Source organism: Geotrypetes seraphini, chromosome 1 (assembly GCF_902459505.1).
Source record: "Geotrypetes seraphini chromosome 1, aGeoSer1.1, whole genome shotgun sequence".
In the NCBI taxonomy this organism is placed as follows: domain Eukaryota; kingdom Metazoa; phylum Chordata; class Amphibia; order Gymnophiona; family Dermophiidae; genus Geotrypetes; species Geotrypetes seraphini.
Genome location: NC_047084.1, coordinates 348034952 through 348060678, shown reverse-complemented (window position 1 = coordinate 348060678; position 25727 = coordinate 348034952). Strand labels below are relative to the sequence as shown.

Here is a 25727-nt window from a genome sequence, read left to right as displayed (position 1 = left end):
AGCGATGAATGTGGGAAAGAGGATTCTGAATTATGGCTATATGTGATGCAGGGTTCCACGCTTGGAGTCCTCGTTGAGGACACATTGAAACCTTTTGCTCAGTGTGCAGCGGCAGCTAGGAAAACAAATAGAATGTTAGGAATTATCAGGAAGGAAATGGAAAACAAAGATGAAAATGTTATAATACCTTTGTATCATTCCATGGTGCAGTCGCACCTCAAATACTGTGTGCAATTCTCAAAAAAGAAGCTTAGAGGCATTTTCAAAAACACTAAGACGTCCAAAAAATGGTATAAATCAGCACTTGAGAACAAACAAACCAAAAAACTGCAAGTTTTGTACACGATGCAGGCAGTCTTTATTATGACAAATAAATCTTTTAATTAAAAACCTTTTACCAGATGAGGGACCCAACACGGTCCGTGTTTCGGACTAACCTTCGGCAGGGGTCCTAATGGTACAAATACAATAATAAACCAACATGTATAATAAAATATACGATATATCAATATAATAAGTGCTATAATAGTCCAATTATTTCAAGAAAAATAGTATTAAAAAATAATAAATAAAGATAAGATATGGGGAAGAAAAGAAGGAAGAATCGATATATTTAAAATAAATAAGTAATAAGATGAATAATTTTTAATTAACATTCATATTGGATGTATGGTAAAAAATTCTATCAATTCAAAACAGTCCAAACTCTAGAGTGTACATATGAAAAGGTAAAAGAAGAAGAGAAAAAAAAAAAAGTGCTGATTTTTTTAAACCATTTTTCTGGACCCTGAGGTTGTGAGTAGAGAATGACACGTGGAAAAAATCTGTTCCCATCACTGCCCCGTCACCGGACCACCATCTCCTTCATCGCCCCATCCCCGCTGTCCCCTTCACTGCCCCTTCCCCGTCCCGTCCCCATCCCTGCAGCATCCACCCTTCCCTCTCGCCACTTTGCCACCCTTCAGCAGCTCGAGAATCTCCCTCCCTCCCCTTTTCCTTCGCGGCGCATTAGTAAAGAAACTTATTGAAGCCGGCGGAGACTGCCTGCCTGTGCCTGCAGTCGCATGTGTATGGGCGCCTCAAACCATCTTGACGTCATGACATCTGGGATTTGCATTGTCGTGTCTCCATTGAATCTCAAAACGTTCCTGTGAATCACTACGTTTATTGGTCATACCAGGGCAATCGCTGACGGCGGCAACGTGTAAGATGGGTGGAGTCGTGGCAGATGTTGCTAGGAAATGAGGCGGCGGATAAACGGCACGAGGTTTGTTGCTGTTCAGACTTGTAACAGACAACTAAGGATTGGAGTGGAGCTGGGTCTGCTCTGATCAATATGTGCTTAGGTCCCTGGCTGGGCTCGAGCTTTGTTGGGCGTCAGGGCTGCCAGGAACTCCCAAAGCCAAATCTATCTCCCTCCCTCCCCCTTACCTTCGCGGCGCTTTAGTAAAGAAACTTACTGAAGCCGGCGGAGACTGCCTGCCTGTGCCTACAGTTGCGTGTGTGTGGACGGAAGCTTCTCTTCCGACGTAACCGGAAGTTGTGTCAGAGGAGAAGCTTCTGGCTACACACATGCAACGGCAGGAAGGCTGACTTTGCCGGCTTCAGTAAGTTTCTTTACTAAAGTGCCACGAAGGGAGAGGGAGGGAGATAGATTTGGCCAGAGGGAGGGAGGGGGCTGCGCATGATCGGTGACCGCACGCCTTCCCTCCCTTAATTGCAGGGACAAGGCCATTCATCACTCCACGGGGTGGTAGGTGGCCTTATCCTCGTGCCCGCAGTGAGCACCCCCCCCCCCACTGCCACCATGTCATTCTCTAGTTGTGAGTTCAATCAAAGCTTGCTCCCTGTAACTCTGGGCAAGTCACTTAACCTTCCACATTGCCCCAGGTACCACGGTTAGATTGGTTTTCTCTGGATTTTCTTCTTTGTGGATATTTTGGGGTCAATTCCTTTTGTTTTTTGCCTGTAAGCCTGCCAGGACAGATAGGGAAAAATACTTAATAGCACCTGATTACTATTCAATGTATTGTAAACCATTTTGGGGGGATCTCTTCAAGAAAAAAAGCAGTTAATAAATCCCCCCCAATAAAATAAATAAATGTGGCCACTGTGTGACAACAGTTTTGCATTCATGCTAGGGCAATACTTTAAGCTGCTTGTGTGCAAGCCTGTCAGCAAAGTGTCAGGATAAAGATTTGTGCGGCTGAAAAGAATTCCAACTGCCCTGGCTGAGAAAGTGCTGATAAACACTGAGCATCCCAGAATAGCAATGACAATTGAACAACAAAGCCAGTCTTCAACTAACACCAGGCTCCAACGCTTCAACCCACCTCTAGGGCGAAGCTTTTTACATCCAAAAATCTCAGCAGCAGAAGCACTTTGGTTGATTTGTCTTACTCGTATTTCTGATTGATATGGCACTCTTCACCATGACACCTTACTGATAACGTGGAACGACAAAACAACTTGAATGCCGGACAGGTAAACATGGGCATAAATTGCCAAAGTTTGAAGAAATGTATCTTTAGACATGGAAAAGAATATGGACAACAAGAGGAAACCTTGCATTTTTGGATGACAAGTTTTTCTGAAGGCCTGGGTTCAAGAAAGAGAAGGCATGAAAAAGGAAAGAAACTTGTTTGGATGTGTGGAAGTGGGAATGTCATGGGTATAGTTTGCCTGTTTCCCCTGGGGGAGGGGACAAGGTACAGGGAACGCAACACACAAGCACGCTCGCACACTCACTCTCTCTCTCTCTCATCCCTTCCTCCCAAGCATTACTTTTTTGAATAGGAAAAGGTTATTGAAAGAATTTGTATTTATTGATTAATCATTGGGTGGGTAGGATAAAATGGTTTGTCATGTATATTTGTAAGATGAAAGTGCTTTTATCGACTTATTATATGTTATATATTTGTGTCTTGCACTATTGACATTTGGAAAATCAATGAAGTTTAAAAAAAAAAAAAAAAAAAGGCTTGCTGTCACTAGCTTCTTCCCACCAGTTCAGTCCTGTTGTATTTCTTAATATAGTCTTCTCATCTTATCTCCTTTTCTATTATTTCATTTAGATTTATTTTCATTTCTCTAGGCCTTCACTCTTCTTTCTCCACATTTTCTCTCTCACCTGATTTGTTTTTTTTCTATGTATTACCCATTTTGTTCTCTCGGCATTTCCTCTAGATTTTTCCATCTTGTCATCTTTCTTTTCTTTATGCTAGAGTTTCCATTTATTTTCCCTTTTAGAAAATGACACAAGGACAAGTTTTTCTCCGTCCCCATGGGAACTCAATTAATCCTAATTTAATATATTTATTGAATACTTGTTGGAATATTCATATTCTGTCTCTATCTCTACCTCTGTCTTTATATTTTATATCTTTACTATTCATAAATTGTTTTCTCAGGTACTTTAGCTAGATTGTGAGCCTTCGGGACAGTAAGGGAACTTCCAAGTGCCTATCTTTATTTATTTTATTCTATCTTTAATGTATCTTTTTTGTAAACCGCTTTGAACCTCACGGTATAGCGGTATATAAGAAATAAATTTAAAAAAAAAAAAAAACCTCAATTTTCCCTGCCCCGTCCCCACGAGTTTTGTCGCTATCCCTGTAAGCTCTGCCTTAACCCTACAAGCCTCAAACACTTATGATTTTAAAGTGTTTCAGGCTTGTACAGATGAGGACAAAGCTTGCAGGAATGGAGCAGGGAAGGAAAAGGACTCGTGGAGACTGAACAGGAAATGAGTTCCCACGGGGACGGGGAAAAATTTGTTCCCATGTCCTATGTTCTTCTATTCTTCTTCCTCTCTCCATTCCCTCTCTCACATACACCCCTTGCTCCTCTCCTTCCCACTCCCTCACACCCTCCCTCCTCTCCACAATTGCTTCAACTTTCACTTTTCTTGCATCTTTTCTTCCTTCCAACCTATTCTCCTTGCTTATTTTTTCTGTTTTCCTCCTTCCTTCCTTCTCTCTCTCCTTTTGTCTCTTCCCACCTCTCTTCCTCAACCTTCTCTCATATCTTCCTCTCCTTTCACCTTACCTCACCCTCCCTTGTCTTGCCTTTACCCTCCCTTTACCTTTCTCATCTCAAACCCTCCTCTTATCTTTATCCCTTCTCCCATTTGTCATCTTCCCTTTCTTCCCTTGTACTCTCTCTCCTTGCTCCTGGCACACACCTCATTACACCATTCCTCTTGGTACTCACTCACTCCTTCCCTGGCACCCTTCCTCTCATCCTCCTGGCATACTCTCAATGTTTTACCCACCACAAGGTCCAGCATCTCTTCTTCTCTCCTTTATCCCCCCTAACCAGATGATTTACAATGTTTTCCCTGTATTTGGATGGGGTGAGACATTTCAAAATAGATGGAATGAGTATTTACAAGAAGTTGGGAATTGGATGACCGAAAATAAATTGGTTTTGAATGTGCCTAAAACCCAAGTTATGGTTACAGGAAAACATGATGATGAGATCTGGGCTACAACTATGAATTTACGTGGTATTTTGATCCCGGTATAGAAGGAGTTACATCTGTCGGGTGTTATATTAAATTCTCCAGTCGACAATAAATGTACAAGTATCTCAAGTAATAAAGTCTTTTTTTTTTTAATTACTTGTGTTGAATAGTCTAAAACCCTTTAGTTTCACAATATGATTTTCAAACAATTTTGCAGAGTTTAGTACTCTGTAAGATTGATTACTGCCTTGCTTTGTATTTAGGAGTAGCAAAACATAAGATTAATGCTTTGCAGTTAATACAATATGTTGCACTCCACATTTTGATAAGAGGGAATCAAATGATGCATATTACACCAGTTTTAAAGCAACTTCATTTGTTGCCGGTAAAATGTCGAGTGTTTCAAGTTTAAGTTTAAGTTTAAGTTTAAGTAAAAAGGTATTATGTACATATAGTACATTAAAAATAAAATATCTAAATTAGTATGTAAGAACATGGTGATGGGACTAAAGCGCGCCAGACAATCACGCGTGGACAAAGGAGCTCAGGACGTCAGTGCGCTGGATTAAAAGTTAAATTTAAAGCACTCCGAGGGTGTGTGTGTGGGGAATCTCCCCCTTTACTTAGAAGTGTTGGTGCTGCTGTTGAGGGGTGGGGGGGAACCCCACTTAGAAACTGTAATTTTCCCTAAAACAGGGAAGAATTACACTTTCCTCTGCAATGGGGGTTCCCCCCCCCCGAATCCCCCAATGGCAGCACCAACACTTCTAAGTAAACTGGGGGGTTCCTCCCCACACACCCCCTCGGAGCACTTTAAATTGAACTTTTAGTCCGGCACGCTGACATCCTGCGTGCATTTGCTGAGATCCTTTGTCCTTGCGCGATTGTCCCACACGCTTTCTATGTACCAAGAACGTCACTGGCCCAAAAATCCTGGTTTATATTCGAGTATATATGTTAAGTCATATGGCAAAAAATTAAGCTGTGGCAGCCCAGGAAATTCACAAGATCCTACTTCCAGCCGTATATCGGTAACTAACTTACTTCAAACACTGTTCCCATTGTGTGCCCAAGTAGTAATGTGAGAAAAATAAACTGTTTTTTTTTTTCCTTACAGAACAATGTTATACCATATTTTACTGTCAGCCCTTTACAACATGCTGAGAAACTCTGCCTTCCACCCTTCCCATTTTCTGATTAAGTTAGAGAAGATTAATGGCTTTTATTCACTCCCTCACAAAATACACTGCAGGAATGAAAGCCTTCAGACGGCACGGGGACATTCCGGGTCATGCTTCCAAGAAAGCAATAATGCCTTCTCACTGACCTGGATTGCACTATCATGCCAAGTTTGCATCTTTAAAACCTGACCGAAAGTAGATTTGATACGACGGCTGCAGGCGGGTCATATGGGCAATAAAAGTCAGGCTGCACTCAGCCAGTTCTCACCTGCAATAAATAATTCAATGCATCACAGAGTTTCAAGTACAGAGTATTCACAGGATCAGCAGAATGTTGGTGGAAGCCAGCAAAGACCGTGCACATAGATATGGGCTTTATTTCATGAGACTGCTAATCTGTGCAGGTACTATGCAACTAGCTATTATACCCACCAAGGCGCTTATACAAAAAACTAAAACTTTGCTGAGTTGTGAGCAAAACAAATCTTCTAGGAAGGTCTGATTAACTACTCCTGCAACTGCCTGTTTCTGCCAAAAAAAACACAGCTGCCCCTGAGGCTCCTAGTAGAACTTACTTAAACATTAGCAGAATTATTTTTTTCAGATTTTCTAGAAAGCATGCCTGATTATATTTTCAAAAAGTCATACTGACTCCCAATTTTCTGTTCAGAACTTCATTTCAACTGAAAGACAAAATGAGCATGCGCCTAATACATACCCACTGTTACAACAGTAATATTGTCAGCATATATAAAAGATTGAAAATTAAGTTCAGCTAACTTCCTCGCCAAAAATAACATAACTATATTAAATAGTATTGAGGAAACTGGTGATACCTTGAGGAATCCCTCAATCAGAATCCCAGTCACAGGAAAATTGGCCAGAAAACTCTACTTGATATGACCTGTTCCCTAAAAACCCTTGGAACCATTTAAAAACACTGCCACAAATGCCTAAATAAACAAGCAAGTGCAATAAAACCCCCATGATCTACAATATCAAAGGAGCTAGACATGTCAAATTGTGCTTGTGTCCTTTATTGAAATAAACAAGTTGGTTTTACATCAATGATCTTCAGTGGAGTGTTCATTGTCCGTTCCCACTTTTTTCTGTGTTAATACCATAAACTGCTCCAGACAAACTACCAGACATGTGTTAGGCAAAGCATGGGCGTAATTAGGCGTGACATGCCAAGTTTACACTTACATTTCTGCCAGAAATTGATTTTATTTTCATTTCTATTTAATGTATTACAGTATTTCTCAGATTTTTATGGTTGCTTGAGAGTTTTGGTTAATTGAGTTCTGGTTAACAGAGAGTCTATTGCATTTCCTAAAGACTGATTTGAGGAATTGTCATATTTGAGCAAAAATATATTTTTTATTACTGCATGTTAATGTCATTTTGATACAGTTGTTAAGAAGAAATATTGAGTTGAAACAAGCAAATATTCCTTTTTTGGGCAGTAGTCTGAGTGGCAGTGAATACACTGGGTAGTAATTAAATAAGCAGAAAAGGTATCAATAATAAAATAACAGCATTGACTTATTTATTTAGGGGAATCTATCATCAGCATAAAGGATTCTGGAAACTATTCACCCTTGAAATCACATCCTCCTGTTTCAGTTTCAGAGTTATATGTCTGGTATAGTGTTTTAATACCCCCTTATGTATGTGCGGTCTGGATATTTGTTTAAAGAATAGAATCTTATGATAGTGTATAAGACGCCTCAACCCCACCACTCCACCGCAAAAATAATTTTTATCTCGCAGAAAGTATAGTGTGGTGCTTCATCATACACATCACATAGTGGTATAGTGTTTTAGTCACATCATACACATTAGAGAATGACACGGTGACGGTTTACCCGCGGCCACCGCATTTAAGCCGCGGGTCACCGCCGAAAACGGGGAAGAAAACTAGCAGTCGCTGCGGTGACGGGGACAAGGCCATTCACCGACCGCGGAAACGGTGAACAGGTTTGTCCCCGCGGGCCAATGTACCCCCTTCTAGGAACCGCTATTTACCTGTGTTTCACCGCTCCTCGCTCGTCTGGCCAGCAGGCCTGCCTCCGTCCAAATGAGGCGGGCCCGCCCCTCCCCTCCCCTGCCTCCCAATGGCCTCCCCTAAGATCGCCGGCAGGAGGGTACCCAACCCCTCCTGCTGGACCCCCCCCCAACGAACCCTCCCACCCCGGAACCCCCTTAGTCTTACTTTTCAAGTTGGACCGGACAGCTCCTCGCTCGTCTGGCCAGCAGGCCTGCCTCCGTCCAAATGAGGCGGGCCCGCCCCTCCCCTCCCCTCCCCTGCCTCCCAATGGCCTCCCCTAAGATCGCCGGCAGGAGGGTACCCAACCCCTCCTGCTGGACCCCCCCTCAACGAACCCTCCCACCCCGGAACCCCCTTAGTCTTACTTTTCAAGTTGGACCGGACAGCTCCTCGCTCGTCTGGCCAGCAGGCCTGCCTCCGTCCAAATGAGGCGGGCCCGCCCCTCCCCTCCCCTGCCTAACCCACAGGATCCTAGGGCCTGATTGGCCCAAGCACCTAAGGCCCCTCCTATAGCGGGAGTGGCTTTAGGTGCCTAGACCAATCAGGCCCTAGGATCCTGTGGGTTGGGCAGGGTAGGGGCGGGCCCGCCTCATTTGGACGGAGGCAGGCCTGCTGGCCAGACGAGCGGAGCTGTCCGGTCCAACTTGAAAAGTAAGACTAAGGGGGTTCCGGGGTGGGAGGGTTCGTTGGGGGGGGGTCCAGCAGGAGGGGTTGGGTACCCTCCTGCCGGCGATCTTAGGGGAGGCCATTGGGAGGCAGGGGAGGGGAGGGTAGGGGCGGGCCCGCCTCATTTGGACAGAGGCAGGCCTGCTGGCCAGACGAGCGAGGAGCTGTCCGGTCCAACTTGAAAAGTAAGACTAAGGGGGTTCCGGGGTGGGAGGGTTCGTTGGGGGGGGTCCAGCAGGAGGGGTTGGGTACCCTCCTGCCGGCGATCTTAGGGGAGGCCATTGGGAGGACCGGCAGGAGGGGTTGGGTACCCTTCTGCTGCGATTGTCGGGAGGGCCGTTGGGGGGGTCTACATGAGGGGTTGGGTGCCCTCCTGCCGTGATCGCTGGGGGGAGGGGAGACTTGCAGCCGTAGCAGCATTTAAAGTACATGTCGTGTTTGTTTTTGCATTGCTAGCCCCAGGGGTGGTGGAAGATTAGTGATTGAAAAACTGTATGAAAAATAACTATTTTAAATTTAGTGATCAAAATGTGTCAGTTTTGAGAATTTTTATTAATTAATTTTTTCTCTGCGTGTTTTGTTTTTGTATAGTTATTAACTAATATTTAACTAAGTTTTAAAGTTTTAAAGAATGTTTCCTTTATACGTAAATAAAGAAAAGTGAATGGGATTGCAGTGGCGGTGACGGGGCGGTGAATGGGATGGCAGTGGCGGTGACGGGGCGGTGAAGAGGATGGTGAGACGGGGACGGGGCGGTGACGGGGTTGGTGAGACGGGGACGGGGCGGTGACGGGGATGGTGAGACGGGGACGGGGCGGTGACGGGGACCAATTTTTTCACCGTGTCATTCTCTAATACACATCACATATCCACAATATATAATCTAAAACAAAGAAAAAATTCTAACCATCCAGGAACCACCATAAGTAGGTTTGTGACAAAAACCAGCAGATCAGAAAAAGAGGCAATTGATGAAAAAATTGCCCAATTTGTTTATGCAACAAACTGTTCTTTCTGTCTGACTGAAAATCCACACTTCATTAATAAAGTTCAGTCACTGAGACCAAGATACAGGCCACCCAGCAGAGCAGATGTTGCAGGGAAACTGATGCAGAAATAATATAAGACAGAGAAATGGAGCAATGTACAACAGGTCTAGAGGATAAAATTGTTAACCTAAATCTTGATGGGTAGAATAATGTTCACAATGATCCTGTTGTATATGCTTGTATAACAACAGAAGAAGGGATTGTCTTTCTTGCAGAAACAATTGATACCTCAAGAAATGCACATACAGTACAATACAGAAGTAACAGCAAAAGCTATAATAAAATGTGAACAAAAATTCAAATGTCTAGTACGCAGTTTCGTCAGACAATACTGCAAACGTATTCAAGATGAGAAGAAATTTAGGAGAGCATGAAGACAATACCAAGCTAATAACATATGGCTGCAGTACTAATTTGCTGCACCTATTAGCCAAAGACTTCAGTTTCCCAGAAATAAAGAGTAATTTCATTGAAATTGCTAAATACTTCTGTAACAATCATTTTGCTGCAGCAGCAGCTCTGAAAAGAATGAGTGAAATCAAACTAACACTCCCACAAGATATTAGGATGGAACTCTGTAGCGGACAGTTTTGAGAATTATATTAAGAACTGGCCTATTCTGTAAACAAAATCAAGAGAAAATAGATGACACTGTTACAACCGAAATCCTCAACATTGGGCTTAAGAGAAATGTTGAGAATCCTGAAACTCATTTCTGAAACTTTAAACAAAATACAGAAACATAGCTGCTTTATTGCTGATGCTGTTGAAATTTGGAAGGAATTGAGTGAGCACTTAAAAACAAAACTGCACCATGATATAATTAAATTACAAGCATTAAAAACCAAAAGGAACAAGCACTGTCTCTAGCTCATTTTTTTGTACATATTGTCAATATCTGGTACCAGGATCAAACCTTAAGTACTGAAGACGAGGAGTTAGCTATGACATTGGTATCCAGAAATCATCTATCTGTAATGCCAACTATAATAAACTTCAGAGCTAAGGGGGAACCATTCAAAAAATATGTTTGCTGATGATGTTTTAAAGAAAGTCACATCGGAAGTCACTTATTAAGCTTTTGGATTTAGAGAATATACTCTTCCTTTGGACTCATTTATTCCAAACTGAGAAATTGTTTAGATCCCAATAAAGCAGGAAAGCATGTTTTTCTTTTCCAAATTATGAACAAACAAGAAGATAAAGATGAGTGAGCTCCAGAAGACAGTTTTTTTTAAAGTTTTTCATGTATTGACCTAGTTGATTTCTAAATTTTTTATTAAGGTATTTTGTTTAACCATATCAATTAACATGGATGTTTAAGCAAATACAAGAATACATATGCTATAATGTAATTGTTTTGGTTTTAAAAACTATTTAATTTGTTATTAAAGTAATGATTAAAGTTTCTCCTTTCAATAAAGTTCAGCAGAAAAGTTGTCCAAATATGAACAATTAATCTATTAAATTGGACATAGCTCATCTATAATAATAAAATGCTAAGCGCGCATGCGCACTCTTACTGCGTGATCCCTGATCTGTAGGTCAGTGGTCGGCAGGAGTGCGCATGCGCGACACCATGACTCCTCCTCCCGAGCCCCAGACACACTGACTGCCTTCGGTCCCGCGGGCCTCTCAAGCAGCGGTGGTGGTAGGGATGGCAGAAATGTTACCGCAGTGGCTGTCGGCGCCTGCAGGCCGCCGCGGCTGTGGCGGAGGGCAGACGCGAACAGAGATAAGGGGTGCTGATGGACAGAGGAGGGCAGAAAAAGGAAGGGAGGTCTATTGCTGGACAGGGGGAGCAGGAAAGAGGTGCTGATGGACGGGGTGGCAGAAAAAGGAAGGGAGGCCTACTGCTGGACAGGGGGAGCAGGAAAGAGGTGCTGCTGGATGGGGGGGGAAGAAAAAAAAAGGGAGGCCTACTGCTGGACAGGGGGGAACAGGAAATAAGTGCTGCTGGACAGGGGGGAGGTAAAACAAAGGGAGAAGGGCTGCTGCTGGATAAGGGGAGCAGTGAAGGGGTGGTGGTGGACACAGGGGAGGTAAAAGGAAGGGAGAATGGACAGGGGGAGCAGGCAAGGGGTGGTGGTGGACAGCCGAGGAAAAAGACAGACAGAAATACAGAAAGCGGCTAAGGAGAGAGAGAGAAATAAATAAAGACAGACACAAACACATATATTCTAGCACATGTTAATGTAACGGGCTATAAGACTAGTTTCACAATAATTTCATAATTATTTATGTATTGTAATAGTATAACCTAATCAGTAATTTCTTTATATAACTCTAAAACTAATCTATAAAGTTATTTTTCAAAAAATTAAACCGTCATCTGGTTGTAAATATTAAGATTATCCCAGCAAGAATGAGACTTTCTGTAAAAAACCATGCCCCCTAGTCCTATTACTTTTCAAAAGAGTAAACAAGCAGTTCACATCTACCCACTCCACTCCATTCAGTATTTTATAGACCTCTATCATATCTCCCCTGAGTCATCTTTTCTTCAAGCTTAAGAACCCTAGGTGCTTTAACCTTTTCTCATATCATTTTCATTACCCTTCTCTGTACCTTTTCTAATTCCCCTATATCTCTTTTGAGATGCAGTGTGATCAGAATTGCACCCAGTGTTCAAGGTGAGATACAAAGGCATTATAAACGTTCTCATCTTTGTTTTCCGTTTCTTTCCTGATCATTCTTAACATCCAATCACGAATAACCTTCAAAACTGCATGCATCATTCACTGTATACTTTACAGAAACTCCGCAGCTCCTCTCATCCAAGTCTTCTCCAAAGCATGGTCTACTTCCCGCAGAACCCTCAACAGAATACGTCTAAATCTCCCTTCCACAAAAAATCTGCAATACAAACTTGTTTTCCACTCCATACTCACCTGTCTAGGCGTAAAAATTTTGAGTGACCTTACTGAAACGACCATATTCTGGAAGAAACTGAAAACTCATCTATTTGACACTTAATCACCTGTATCCTCTCTTCCCCCCTCCACCTATCCCCTCCTCTTCTCTTCTCCCATCCCTCCTCCTTCCTCACCCCCCTCTTTAAGTCGCCTTGAGCCTACCTAGGTATGAACGACGCAAAAATAGAAGATTAGATTAGATTCTATGTCTTTCTTAGCTGCCACTGCACATTGAGCCGAAGGTTTCAACAGACATTTAGTTGCACATGCATCTCAGGATCATGCCTAAATAATTCCAGTGGCCTTTATAGGACATGTTCATCAGTGCATTTTTTTCAAGCAAAAAAGGTGCCAGTTCTCAAATGCCAAGCTATCCTTCAGGGCTGGGCTGAACAATCTACCCTAAATAACCAAGTCCTCTGCAAGCAGCCACAGGGTAAAGGGCAATGGGACTTGCATACCACTTTTTCTGTGTGGTTACAATCAAAACGGTTTATATATTTTAGACAGGTATTTATTTTTTTTGCAACTGGGGCAATGAAGTATTAAGTGACTTGTCCAGAGTCACAAGTTACAACAGTGGGAATTAAACTCACAACCTCAGAGCGCTGAGGCAGCTGCTCTAACCACTAGGCCACTTCCTGGATTCTTTCATTAATACTTGGGGCCTTGAGTCAATGTTAGCATGCAGTGGAAAAAGTGCCTCCTGTGAACACCTACACGTATAAATAATAATAATTTGGCTTCATGCTAAACAGTAGCTTCATGTACAGTATAGCTTTGATAACATGTAGTTTGCAGATGGGTGCTCACATGGGCTGAGAACAGGCAGAGAATTCTATAAGTTATGTGCTGAATCTCCTGAATCTAGGCACAAACGTTTACTACAGCTCCATGGCTGGCACATGTGTTCAAGTCTAATCAAATATGCATGTATATACTCAGTTATACTAGTACTCTATAAAGAAAAGCAGGCGCCTACTTTCCTTTCGTAGACCACGCTCCAGAGAGGTATCTCTTTACTGAACTGCCCTCTACCTGCACAAGTAGCAGTGTGCTAACTGCAGTGGAATCTACACCCAATCTCTGGCTATACCCTGATCAGTCCCTGTACCATCCCATGTTAAGCAGTTAGCACAAGCGTTTTAGCACCCTGACTATTTTAGTGTACCTCAGCCATTAGTGTGGGCCTGTTTTAACAGTTAGAACAAATTAAAGCCTAGAACAGAGGTCCACAACCCCCGGTCCGCAGCCCAATAGTGGTCCACAGCCATCTGACAGCTGGGCCACGAGAGAACTGCCGGTAATGAGCATCTCCTCCTCTCGTCTTGCCATCTTCCTCCCTTCCCCTCAACTTCGCGGGTGCTCTTCAGAGTTTCTGTTTGAGTGTCTGGACATGGCAACATTCTCGCAAGTCCCGCGCAACTGCCCCAAAGCTTCTCCTCTGACGCACTTCCTGTTTCCGCCTGGGCGGCTTGTGTCAGAGGAGAAGCTTTGGGGCAGTTGTGCAGGACTTGTGAAAATGTTGCCGCGTCCAAACACTCAGAAACAGAAAACTCTGAAGAGCAGAAAAGAAAGGAAAGGAGAGGAGAGAGATACTGGAGCATTGGGGAAGGGGAAGGAGACAGATACCAGATCTGAAGGGAGGAAAGGAGGAGAGAGATGCTAAAAACCACCTGGGGGAGGGAGTGAGAGATGGAAGGAAAGAAGACAGAGATGTCAGACCATGGAGGGAGCAGAGGGAAGAAGGTAAGTGCCAGACAAATTGGGGGGGAGGGGGGGAGAGACAGTTTCTGGTAGAGGCATAGAAATACAGCAGATGCCATATGGAAGAGGCAGAGAGAAGTCAGAAAGTGGATGGAAGGAAGAGAATGACAAAGGTAGAAATTTCTATTTCTTTTTTGCTAGAAATGTAATGTATATTGTGTATAAAACTGCCCTATGAACCCACACCAAATTCCCCCCCCTTTCCTCCCCCCCCCGGTCCCTGGAAAAATTTGCTTCTATAAAAGAGGTCCCTGGTGTAAAAAAGTTTAGGGACCACTGGTCTAGCACGCTTAGTATATATGCCCCTAAGTCTTTAAATAAAGATATCTGGATATCCCTTGGGAGAATACCTACCCCCTAAGATTGCACTGTTTGCCCAAAGTATCACAAAAGCAACTGAAAAATAAATTTTACTAAAGCGACAAATCAACAGACAGAGGGGCACAAGGAACTTCTGTCTTCTACAAGACTCTCCAGTTAGCACTTTCCATCTTTTCTATCACCCTTCTATGTAGCAATGGGGAAAAACCAGCAGATTAATATGGAAATCTAGAAAAGCTTACCCCATGAATTTGTCCTTCATGTTGGCAAAAGCCCTCAGTCCTGGAGACACACTCAGGGCAGCATTTATTAGGAGGTACTTGAAGGGCTTCTCCCTAATCAGAGAGGGAAAAAACTCAGGTTAATAGGCAAACAGAGTCCCATGGTATTACAACTCTAAGAACATCACATCAGGGCTTCATTTATTTGACACTAGTCTACTAGACTTATTCATACATATGAAGGTAAATTCAATAAATGGTGCTGGGATGATGCTGCGCTAAGCTCAAATTCTATAAAATATTCTTTATAGCATTCTAGCTTAAGTTTCTTTCATGCGTAACTTTAGGTATGAGCATTTACACTTGCTAAGAGCTGGCGTAAAAAGCTGTCAGTAAATGACAGCAGATAAAAACCATCCAGTTTGCTCAACCTTACCCTCTCTTTAAATTACTGATTTAATTTAAATTTTCCTTCTTCTTAACTATTTCTGGTATAGAACCCAAAGTTCTGCCCGGTACCATGCTTAGGTTCCATCTACTGAAGTCTCCATCAAAACTCATTCCAACCCATCTAAACCATCCCAGCCACTAAAGCCCTCCCCAGCCCATCCTCAACCAAACGGCCATATATGGATACAGACCGTGCAAGTCTGCCCAGTATTGGCCTTAGTTCTTCAATATTTACCATTATTTTCTGATTCGAGATCCTATGTGTCCATAACTGTGTATTCTATAACTTCACACAACAATCCTCGGAACGTCCGTGACTCGTCTATGCCCCTCTCTTGACTATACCCCTTCTGAAGTTGTGCACAAGATGAATTAAGCGTGCAAGCTATAGAATAGGGGCGCAGAGCAGATACATGGGTAACCAGTAATTCGTGCCAATTTAGATCTTGTTAAAGCCAATTAATGATTGTGAGGGAGTCAGGGATTCTCCCTCATGAGTGATGTTGTTATGTTGGTGAGCAGTAGAGGGCACTGACCAATTAGTGGGTAAACTACAGGGTCCAGAATGCATTGAGCTCTGTAGTTCAGAGTTCAATCCTCATCCAGCAGGTGACGCTGAACTACAGGGTCCAAGATGCATTCAGCTTTGTAGCTCAGAGCTCAACCATCATCCAGCAGGTGGCGCTGAACTGCATGGACAGGCTAACCTGCTGAATCATGGGATGGAACCCAGGCAGGAAGAGCTTCATATGCTCAACCTGGGATTCATTCTGGGAGGTCCCTGTGAGAGGTCCCTAGGAGAGGGTACCTGTGAGAAGGTGAGAACCTCCACAAAGACTTCCCTTAGCAGAGAAGGCTCAGAAGCCATGGGTTAAGAAGAACTCTGGGGGAAGCTGAGAAGACTGATAAGGATTACTTGGAAGAGCTGATATGGTGAGTGGTATTGTGCTTGGCTGGATGAGAAGCCTGCTGAATGTATTGGAAGCTTGGACAATAAAGGTGCTGGCTAAGGTAAGCCAATTATTATTTGGTTGAGGCTGTGTGCTGAAGAGCCTAACACTACTTTGAAAGGAACAGCTAATATCTGGTGTGGCTGAGGTAAGCCACACTGGTTTTGAAATTGCTAAGAGCTGATTAACTGATTAAGCACTGAATGGGAATTGATACTGTCTACAGAACAAACTGTTACACTGGACTAAGAGACTGAACTTAAAGCACAGAGTTTTGGTTTCTTTGAGCTTGTGAAGGAACAGACTCAAGTCCTGTACACCAATAAACGTGTTTATTATAACATCAAGACCAAAGTGTCTATGTACAGAGAGGGTTGTTAGAAAGCCTGGCCTGGAGCACTGCAGGTCCTTGCAATGTGATGGGAAAATGACCGCTCGGCTTGTCACAATGATTATAACCAATTTAGCCAATTATTTTACGCACATTAGCTGTGATCCACACCCAAAACTGAGCACCTAACTTTGGATGACCTAGGCAGAATTTGGAGGATGATGGTAAAGGACACGCATATTATACCATGGTATGAGGATGGTTTGAAAAGTTTGGTAAAAAAAAAAAAAAGTTAAACATATCCCCTCTTCTACAAAGCCGTGCGGTAATGGACACGAAGCCCATAGAGATTTCAAGGGCTTCGGGGCTGTTGCCGCGTGGCTTTGTAGAAGAGGGGGATAGCCTCCATCGAGGGCTATACACTTAGGCCCTCTTCTATCAAACTGCGATAGTAGTGTTTTGCATGCGTAGCCGGGCTGAATGGTCCGCGCTGCTCCCAACGCTCATTGAGTTCCTATGAGCATCGAGAACAGCGTGGGCCATTCAGCGCGGCTCCCCGCGCTAAAAAATGCTATCGCAGTTTGATAGAAGAGGGCCTTAATCCAGCAAGTTTCCTGTTTTTTTTATAGCGTAGGAAAAATAGCTTACCAAAAAAAACTGGAAACTCACTGGACTAAGGGCTCCCTTTACAAAGGTGCGATAGGGCCTTAACGCGCGCAATAGTACACGTTAAATTCCCTAGTGCGCTAGCCACTACCACCTCCTTTTTAGGAGGCGGTAATTTTGTGCGTGCGCTAAAAACCCCCAAGCGCACCTTCGTAAAAGGAGCCCTAAGTGCAGTGGCGTACCTAGGGTATGTGGCACCCGGGGCCCATCATTTTTTGACACCCCCCCCCCCCCCTCATGTAAAATTTTTTTTTTTTTTTTTTTTTGCAATAACCATGAAATTGAATAAATGGTCAGAATAGAAACAGGCAGTGAAAATTTTCTTTTTTTTTTTTTTTTTTTTTTCCAAAGTATTTTTATTGAGAATGGCAAAAGGTCCAGACAAGCAACCATGGTCTGTACAGAAACTTATACATTATCAAAAAGAACACAGAATGAGAGTAACAGCAACAACAAGCATGAACAAGCCTCTCCCAAGAGAAAATTGCCAATGAGAGGCATAGCAATACACAACAAAAGGCCAAAACTTGGGGCAAGCAAACAAATCCCACCCCAGAACCCACAAGAATAATAAGCCGGACTAGACCCTCAGCCATATTTTATAATGAAAAAACCCCCCACAAGCAACAACACCCAGACCGCTCACCAGACACACCAATCCGCACAACAAGCACCCAAGAAACACCCAGCCACCACCCAGACAAAACTACCAGACACACCTACCCCACCAAGCCCAGACCCAACCCCCCCTCCCCAGAGAGTGCAAGCGCAAAGTGGACCGTGAAAAGGGCAGCTGCAGAAGTGGAAAGCCCCAGATAAGTAGGTTAGCTAAAGAAAGCCCACAGATAGAAGAAATCAGGATAACAGAAGTTCCAACAAATGCTCCCACAGAAAATTTTCTTTTATTGAACCTCATTTATGTAACCATTATTCCAAACATAACATAACATAAATTATGTCTGAATTGTCATGACATCAGAAGTACATATGGAGTAGTTGCAGGTGATGCTTGGGACAGTTCTGATTATGTTAGTTTGGTTTTATGTGTTTTTTTAATAGAAGGGTTTTTATTTCTTTTTTTAAGGTTTTGTAGTTTGTGGTCGAGGTCAATAGGTTGTAGAGTTGGGGGTCAAGTGTTGCAGCTCGAATGGCTAGGAGGTTGTCGAACAGTTTTTTTCTTTTGACGTTTTTGGTTGGAGGGTGTGTGAATGGTGCGTGAGTTCTCCTATGTCTGTTTGAAGTGGATTGAATTATTTAGCTGAAGAAATTAGTTACCCCCCCCCCATTCCACACACATTAATTCTCTTCCATTTTTGTTCCCATTATAAAAAAACACTGATAAGTTCCCAGGAAAAAAATACATTAAAATAAGAAGTGAAAACAAAGGCCCCTACAGATGAGAACATAACATAAGAATAGCCTAACTGGGTCACACCAATGGTCCATCATGCCCAGTAGCCCATTCTCATGGTAGCCAATAGTGCTGCCCGATTCAGAGAAAAATATTTCATTCGATCCGATTCACCCTGTTGAATCGATTTTTCGATTAGATTCACTGTTAATGACACCGCTTTTTAAGTTTAAACAAAGTATAACAATAAATTTCACAACAACAATAAATTTCACAAAGTACTTAAAAAAAAAAAAATCACATTTTTCCATTAAAGCAGTTCTGGAGACATTTGCTTGAACAGTCTTTTTTCCCAGTCCATAAGCAAGCAATATGAAAAAGATTTCCTTAATTATCTACTCAAACATTTTTGCTATTTACTTTCATTGTACCTATACTATTATTCAGTAGAAAAAATGGACTTAACTGTGCAGGAAATGAATCTCCTCATACACCCACCATATAGTGCAAAAATGTGCAAAGGTCTGTTTTTTTCTTTCGATCACTACATAGCCTAATGCCACACAAGCAGCGCTGTTACAAACATATTCTGAAGGTCAATGCTAAGGTTGACAAAGTTTCCTTCCTTGGACCAGAAGGAGATACTGACAAACCACTGGAAGAGATTCTAAAACAACTACCCAGAAATAACACCCAAAGACCCACTCAGTGTGTGAACCAGTTGAGTGGAGTGGACTAACTGGGGGTGGAAATGGGCCCAGAGTTTGCTCAGCAGAATTTCCCAGACTACCTCTTCCTCTCAACACACTGACATGCTACCACCACCACCAACACTAGGAACACCTCACCGAGTATGCCAGCAATGCTTATAAACTTTATAAAACACATTATTATATTTTCTTATAAAGCATATATTTTAACTGAACTCAGCCTTGCCATTCACAAAAATAGAAAAGTTCCCATTTCAAGCTGTCTCATGTACACTTTTCAAATCTAACATATTGTAATCACAAAACAGAAAATAAAATTATTTTTTCTACCTTTTGTTCTCTGATCAATATTCAAATCTTGTTGGTCCCAGGCTCTTGTTGTCTTGCTTGCCAGGGTCTCCTTTCTCCGTGCTAACCATCCGTCTGCCATCTCTGTTCTCTCCTTCCGTTTCCCTTCCCTCTCCCGGAGATCTGGCATCTTTCCTTTTTTTTGTCTCCATCCACAGATTCACCTTTTCTCAACTCCCCACCACCCCAGGATCCACCATCTCTCCCTTTCTGTTCCCAACTATCCTCCTATCCAGTATCTCTATCCCCCCTCCACACCATCCCCTGTTTCCAAGTTCTCTCCCTTTCTGTTCCTTCCCTCCCTAAATCCCATTATGCACCATCTCTCTCCCACTCCTCTGTTTTTAGACCCATTATTTCTAACCCCCAAAGTCTGGCATATGCATGTATCTTTGAACCCCCCCTTCCCTCTCTCCCTCTGTGTACTTTTACACCAGGACCCCCCTCCCCCGAAGGTCTGTCCCCCCTCCGAAGGGCTACACCCCACCCCTGAAGACCTGCACCCCCCGAAGGACTTTACCTCCCACCCGAAGGTCTGTCCCCCTCTGAAGGCCTAAACCCCACCCCTGAAGGACTGCACCCCCCCCCGAAGGCCTGCACTCCCTTGAAGGTCTGCACCCCCCCGAAGGCCTGTCCCCCCCTTGAAGGCCTGTCCCACCCCCTTGTAGGCCTGTCCCCCCTTTAAGGCCTGCCTGCCTGCCTTTCCCCCCCTTGAAGGCCTGTCTCCCCCTTGAAGGCCTGCACCCCCCTTGAAGGCCTGCACCCCCCCTTGAAGGCCTGCACCCCCCCTTGAAGGCCTGTCCCCCCCTTGTAGGCCTGTCCCCCCCTTGTAGGCCTGTCCCCCCCCCTTGTAGGCCTGTCCCCCCCTTGAAGGCCTGCCTGCCTTTCCCCCCTTGAAGGCCTGCACCCCCCTTGAAGGCCTGCACCCCCCCTTGAAGGCCTGCACCCCCCCTTGAAGGCCTGTCCCCCCCCTTGTAGGCCTGTCCCCCCCTTGTAGGCCTGTCCCCCCCCCCTTGTAGGCCTGTCCCCCCCTTGAAGGCCTGCCTGCCTTTCCCCCCTTGAAGGCCTGCACCCCCTTGAAGGTCTGCACCCCCCCAAAGGCCTACACCCCCCCCCCGAAGGTCTGCACCCCCCTGAAGGCCTGCCTGCCCCCCTTGAAGGCCTGCACCCCTTGAATGTCTGCACCCCCCCCCCCGAAGGCCTGTCCCCCCTTGAAGGCCTGCCTGCCTGCCTGTCACCCCCCTCCCCCTTGAAAGCCTGCTTGCCTGCCCGCCCGCCCCACCCTGAAGGCCTGATGCCCCGACCCACCCCGAAGGACCGCTCGCCCCCCTGGCCTCCCCGCACCACCTATGAACAGCCGCAGCAGGATCGCGAAGTCAGCGTCGGGTACCAGCCCTAAGGGGGTGTTCCCGGCCTTGCCGTTCAGTCCCCCGCCACCCCCGAAGGACCGCTCGCCCCCCTGGCCTCCCCGCACCACCTATGAACAGCCGCAGCAGGATCGTGAAGTCAGCGTCAGCGATCCCTGCTGCTTCCTGCGCCACGGTCCCGCCCCTCCTCTGACGTCAGAGGAGGGGCGGGATCGCGTCGTAGGAAGCAGCGCAGGGATGCTGACGCTGACTTCGCGATCCTGCTGCGGCTGTTCATAGGTGGTGCGGGGAGGCCAGGGGGGCGAGCGGTCCTTCGGGGGTGGCGGGGGACTGAACGGCAAGGCCGGGAACACCCCCTTAGGGCTGGTACCCGGGGCGGCCCGCCCCCCCCGCCCCCCCCTAGGTACGCCACTGCCTAAGTGTATAGAAACTCGATGGAGTCTACATTGTTCAACTTTTTTATAACACTTTTCAAACCACACTTGTATGTTAGAGCACAGATCTGTGAAAAACATGTAAAATCAGACTAAAACTAAAGGAAATCCACATAAAAATATATTTTTAAAGAAGTTATTAAAGATAAGAATAACCTTACTATATTTTTGCTGCATAAGGCCGCCCTTTGGCCTTCACATTCTTGGAGGACACCAACTCTGTTTTGAGGCTATATTTCAGAATGTGATCAGCTTTATTATAAACATATTTTTTTTCTGTGTCTTCAATACTTATTCCCATTGCTGTCTTTGTAGTTCAACAACTTTCTAGGCAGTTCCCCTGAATACATACTTTTTTTTAAACGATGTAACGCTTATTACCAGCTCTGAATATTGTTCTAAATAGTTTCCAAGTTTATGGTCTTTCTAGGTGGTTCACAACATACTAATTAAGGGAAGAGAGAAGGATCTATAATGTCAAATAGGAAATAAATTTCAAATATTGTCAAGAGAGCTACTACTGATCTCGTCTTGCAACAACACTGAAAGAAGCATGAACGCAAATATAAAGTAACACAAAAAGTAATGAAATGACATCAGACAAAACAAGGTGATAGCTTTATCTTTACATTCTAAGATGAAAGAATGTATTTCAGAAAAAGGTCGTTATGTCTTTTATTTTTTTTTTAGGTCTCTTAAAGTAATTATGGGAATGGGGTAATTGGGAGGAATGGAGGAAGAAAATCACAAAATATAACAAATTCTTCGCTAATAAAATATTCAAACGCCAGGTTGTGATGGGTTGTTAAACCGAACCTACCTCCTACTTTCGTGATTTGAACAAAGCTGGCACAAAATCTTTGTATATCAAGAAGATGCTAACATGCACCAATAAAGGTTCCAGTAGAACAGGCTTTTTCTTTCGTGTGAACAAACGTTTGGCATCTGAATAGTTTATTATATTTTGTATATGACATGTATTCCACATATAACTAGGTTGTGATCACAGGCTGCTTTGATTGTCATTTTAAAGAGACCCAGTAACATGTGAGTAGAATTTTACCAGTTTGCACTTATTCTTAGTGTTTCAGTCATTATATTGAATACTACAAATTTTAAACTCCACAGGCCAAATTATTCAATAAAATATAAAAACACATTAAAGTGTACTGAGTGCTGTGAACAAATTCAATTATAACTTATAAAGTGCTCAGTCACCAACCAAACAGTGTCATAAAAAATGCCAGTAATGGTTGTAGAGAGGGACCATCATAGCACTTTAACAGTTCCTCTTTCTGTCCTCCACAATTATTAATATATCGTGTCAAATATTCCAAGTTTCCAAGTTTATTAGGTATTTTTGATTTATCGCCTATTCAAAATTCAAGGCGATGTACAGATAAATAAAAAATATTTGGCAACACACTTACAATTATTAAATTAAACAAACGATTATCTAAAATACAAATATAACATTACATTTAAAGGGTATTTCAACAAATAATAATGAGACAAAAGGAAAATTATTTAATGGTTACATTCAGTATTAAAATCATTAATTCAATTTTAAATATTTAATTCAGGGGAAAAACAATAGGAAGGGAGACAAAGACAATTGACCTTTTGAATTATGAATGCGAAAAGAAAAATTAGTCATTAAAGGCATCTATATATAGAAAACTTTTAAGTTCGGACTTAAATTTTGTTAGGTTTTTTTCCTGTCTTAGGTACAGTGGGAGATTGTTCCAAGATTGAGGGGCTGTTATGGAAAAGATTGTGTTACGCCTTGTGTTGATAACTTTTAGTGAAGGAATTACTAATAGTTGCTGGTCTTGAGATCTAAGAAATATAGTTGATAAAACAAAAAAAACTTATCCGAGTTCAGTGGAATCACTTGGAGACAGAAGCATGGCATTAGTTGAATAATCTAATTCAAATGCTGTGAATACTTTGAACCCCGTGTTCTCTGAAACCTCCGGCCTCCCTTCGACTCGAGTCAAGGTCTGTCATACAGGTGGGTTTTCAGGGCTTTTTTCTTTTAATCTGAGGTTTCTTTCTACCATTGACAGCAGTATAAGACATGGTGACAATTCCTGGGGTAAGAACCCTGGCCATTTTGTAACACTGACACAACTGGTGAGATGCCGGGCACACAAACATCAATTTCGGCATGCAGTCGTGGACTATGATCCCTGCCAACAACCGATGTTGCAGCAGCTGTTGTAGTGTCCATGGGAAACCCCCTAAACTGCTGTAAATAAAAGCCCAGATTATATTAGTTCTGGATCCCTCTTTCCTCATTAAATAGCAGTAGGGTTGGAGCTGGGATTATGTGAGCTGAAAGCTGAGGTATGCAGAATGGCAAGGTATGCCCCCCACCGCAATAAAAAAAAAAAAAATCAATTGTAAAGTTTTACTGTCCTAATGAGATAGTGAACTATGAATATGGCTAAAATTAGCGTACCTTCTGAAAGTCACAGTGGGGGTCTTTGCAGAAAGTTGACTCGCATATGACAATGTCGCCATGGCAACTGCAGTCTTGGCATGGATCTGGTTCCCAAAATGTGTTATTCTGAAAAAGAAGTATAGAGAAATGTCACTGAAATATAGCAAGAAATACCTTTCTTGCGTTACTCAAACACAGGAATGAGGCAGCACTGCTTTTTGTGCTAAATCCAAGTTCACAAACCCATTAATGTACTGCAAATGCACTGCAATGGTTTAAATCAGGGGTGTCAAAGTCCCTCCTCGAGGGCCGGAATCCAGTCGGGTTTTCAGGATTTCCCCAATGAATATGCCTGAGATCTATTTGCATGCACTGCTTTCAATACATATTCATTGGGGAAATCCTGAAAACCCGACTGGATTGTGGCCCTTGAGGACCGACTTTGACACCTGTGGTTTAAATCATTTAAAACAAAAGGAAACCAACTTGATATGCACCAAGATCACATGTCAATCACAGGAGATGTTTAGTTTTATTTATTTACCTAAGCAGGGTACAAAATTCCTAATATTAAATTTGTGTTTTATTTTATGGAATTGTGTACCCTAAGTCCATCCCCTCCCTCCACCAAACAAACCCCCCCCAATGGTTGTCCAGCAAGGGTCATTGGGGGCAGGAATACAGTCTCCTTACTTCTGCCTCTTGTGGCTCCATTACAAAATGGACAATAGAACAATATTTTAAATGGAAAGTATTAAATGAGTAAAATAAAAATATATACAAGGCAAAATAACTGAGACCAATGAAAAGCTAAGCAAGTTACAGGGCTGTGTTCCCTGTGACAAGAGTCATTGCAGAAGTCTCAAAGAAAAATCTAGCATGTGTTAAGTTTGATACCCTCATTTGCAAAATTTTAAGCACCAGGCAGTTTAGGGGGTCCTTTAACTAAGGAGCGCTAATCAATTTAGCGTGCACTATGTGCTACGGCGCCCATTATATTCTATGGGCACCTTAGCGTGTGCTAAATTGGTTAGCACACCTTAGTAAAAGGACCCCTTAGTGCAGGGATCTCAAAGTCCCTCCTTGAAGGCCGCAATCCAGTTGGGTTTTCAGGATTTCCCCAATGAATATGCATTGAAAGCAGTGCAGGCACATAGATCTCCTGCATATTCATTGGGGAAATCCTGAAAACCCGACTGGATTGCGGCCCTCAAGGAGGGACTTTGAGACCTCTGCCTTAGTGTGTACATTACTTAATACCCCGCTGATGAGTGAATTTGACCTCTAATAAGTGTTGAGATCCTAAGATGGCGCAGTCTTGACTTTATCAAGTTTAGTTATTCTCCTGATCAAGAGAAAGAAATCTTACAATGGGCCTCATGCTAGATGAAGTGAATATACCAGCTTTTAAAGCCTCACAGTTACAATTAGAGGAGTTAAACAATTGATATGGGCTGAATTGCATGGGAATACTTTGGTGCAAAATATTTTTAAGAAATCATCATATAATTCTTCGTTAGCTTAGAATGAACAAAGAACCAAAAATCTTCATGCAAGATCGCACTTTTATGTTGAAATGGAATGCAATTTATAACAAATGCAGCAAGGATTTAATATTGCTCTTCATTTAGACTACGACTAAAGTGGAGAGTGATTTAAAAACAGAAATAGCCACAGTGACATAAACATTTACACAACTGATAGAACCTGAAGAGCTAGTAAGAAAAATGCAAGCCTTTAAAGAATCTGTATGTCAAATTAAAATCAAGAAATGTAAGCGTGATGAATGTGACTAATCAAACAAATAAGATTTATCCGTGGATGAACATAGATAGAAGGAAAGGAGAAGATAAGGAAGAGCAAGACCATTCCACAGTGTGACACACTTATCCCTTGCTCTAACCAGCAGAGGGATTAGGTGTGTTGAGTTCTGACCTGTCGGCCTGGCCTCCTCAGGTTGGAGGAAGGCTTTTCAGGTTATAACAGACCTAGGCGCCCGCCTAGTCTGCCAGGCCACACTGAGAGTAGCTTGTAAAGAG

At 43.2% G+C, this 25727-nt stretch overlaps 1 protein-coding gene across 6 annotated transcripts in view; it reads right to left on the bottom strand.

Moving 5' to 3' along the window:
• The window catches only part of FRAS1 (Fraser extracellular matrix complex subunit 1), a 741777-nt gene that overhangs the window by 501414 nt on the left and 214636 nt on the right, over nt 1-25727 (bottom strand). For 5 of the 6 annotated variants that reach the window (XM_033963431.1, XM_033963422.1, XM_033963441.1 and 2 more), the window contains 2 exons: nt 23707-23814; nt 14657-14749 (listed from right to left, as the gene is read on the bottom strand). In XM_033963431.1, coding sequence (XP_033819322.1) covers nt 14657-14749; nt 23707-23814 — 201 coding nt within the window. Of the gene's footprint in view, nt 1-5792; nt 5915-14656; nt 14750-23706; nt 23815-25727 lie in introns of those variants that run through there. The other variant, XM_033963460.1, reaches the window with a different exon arrangement.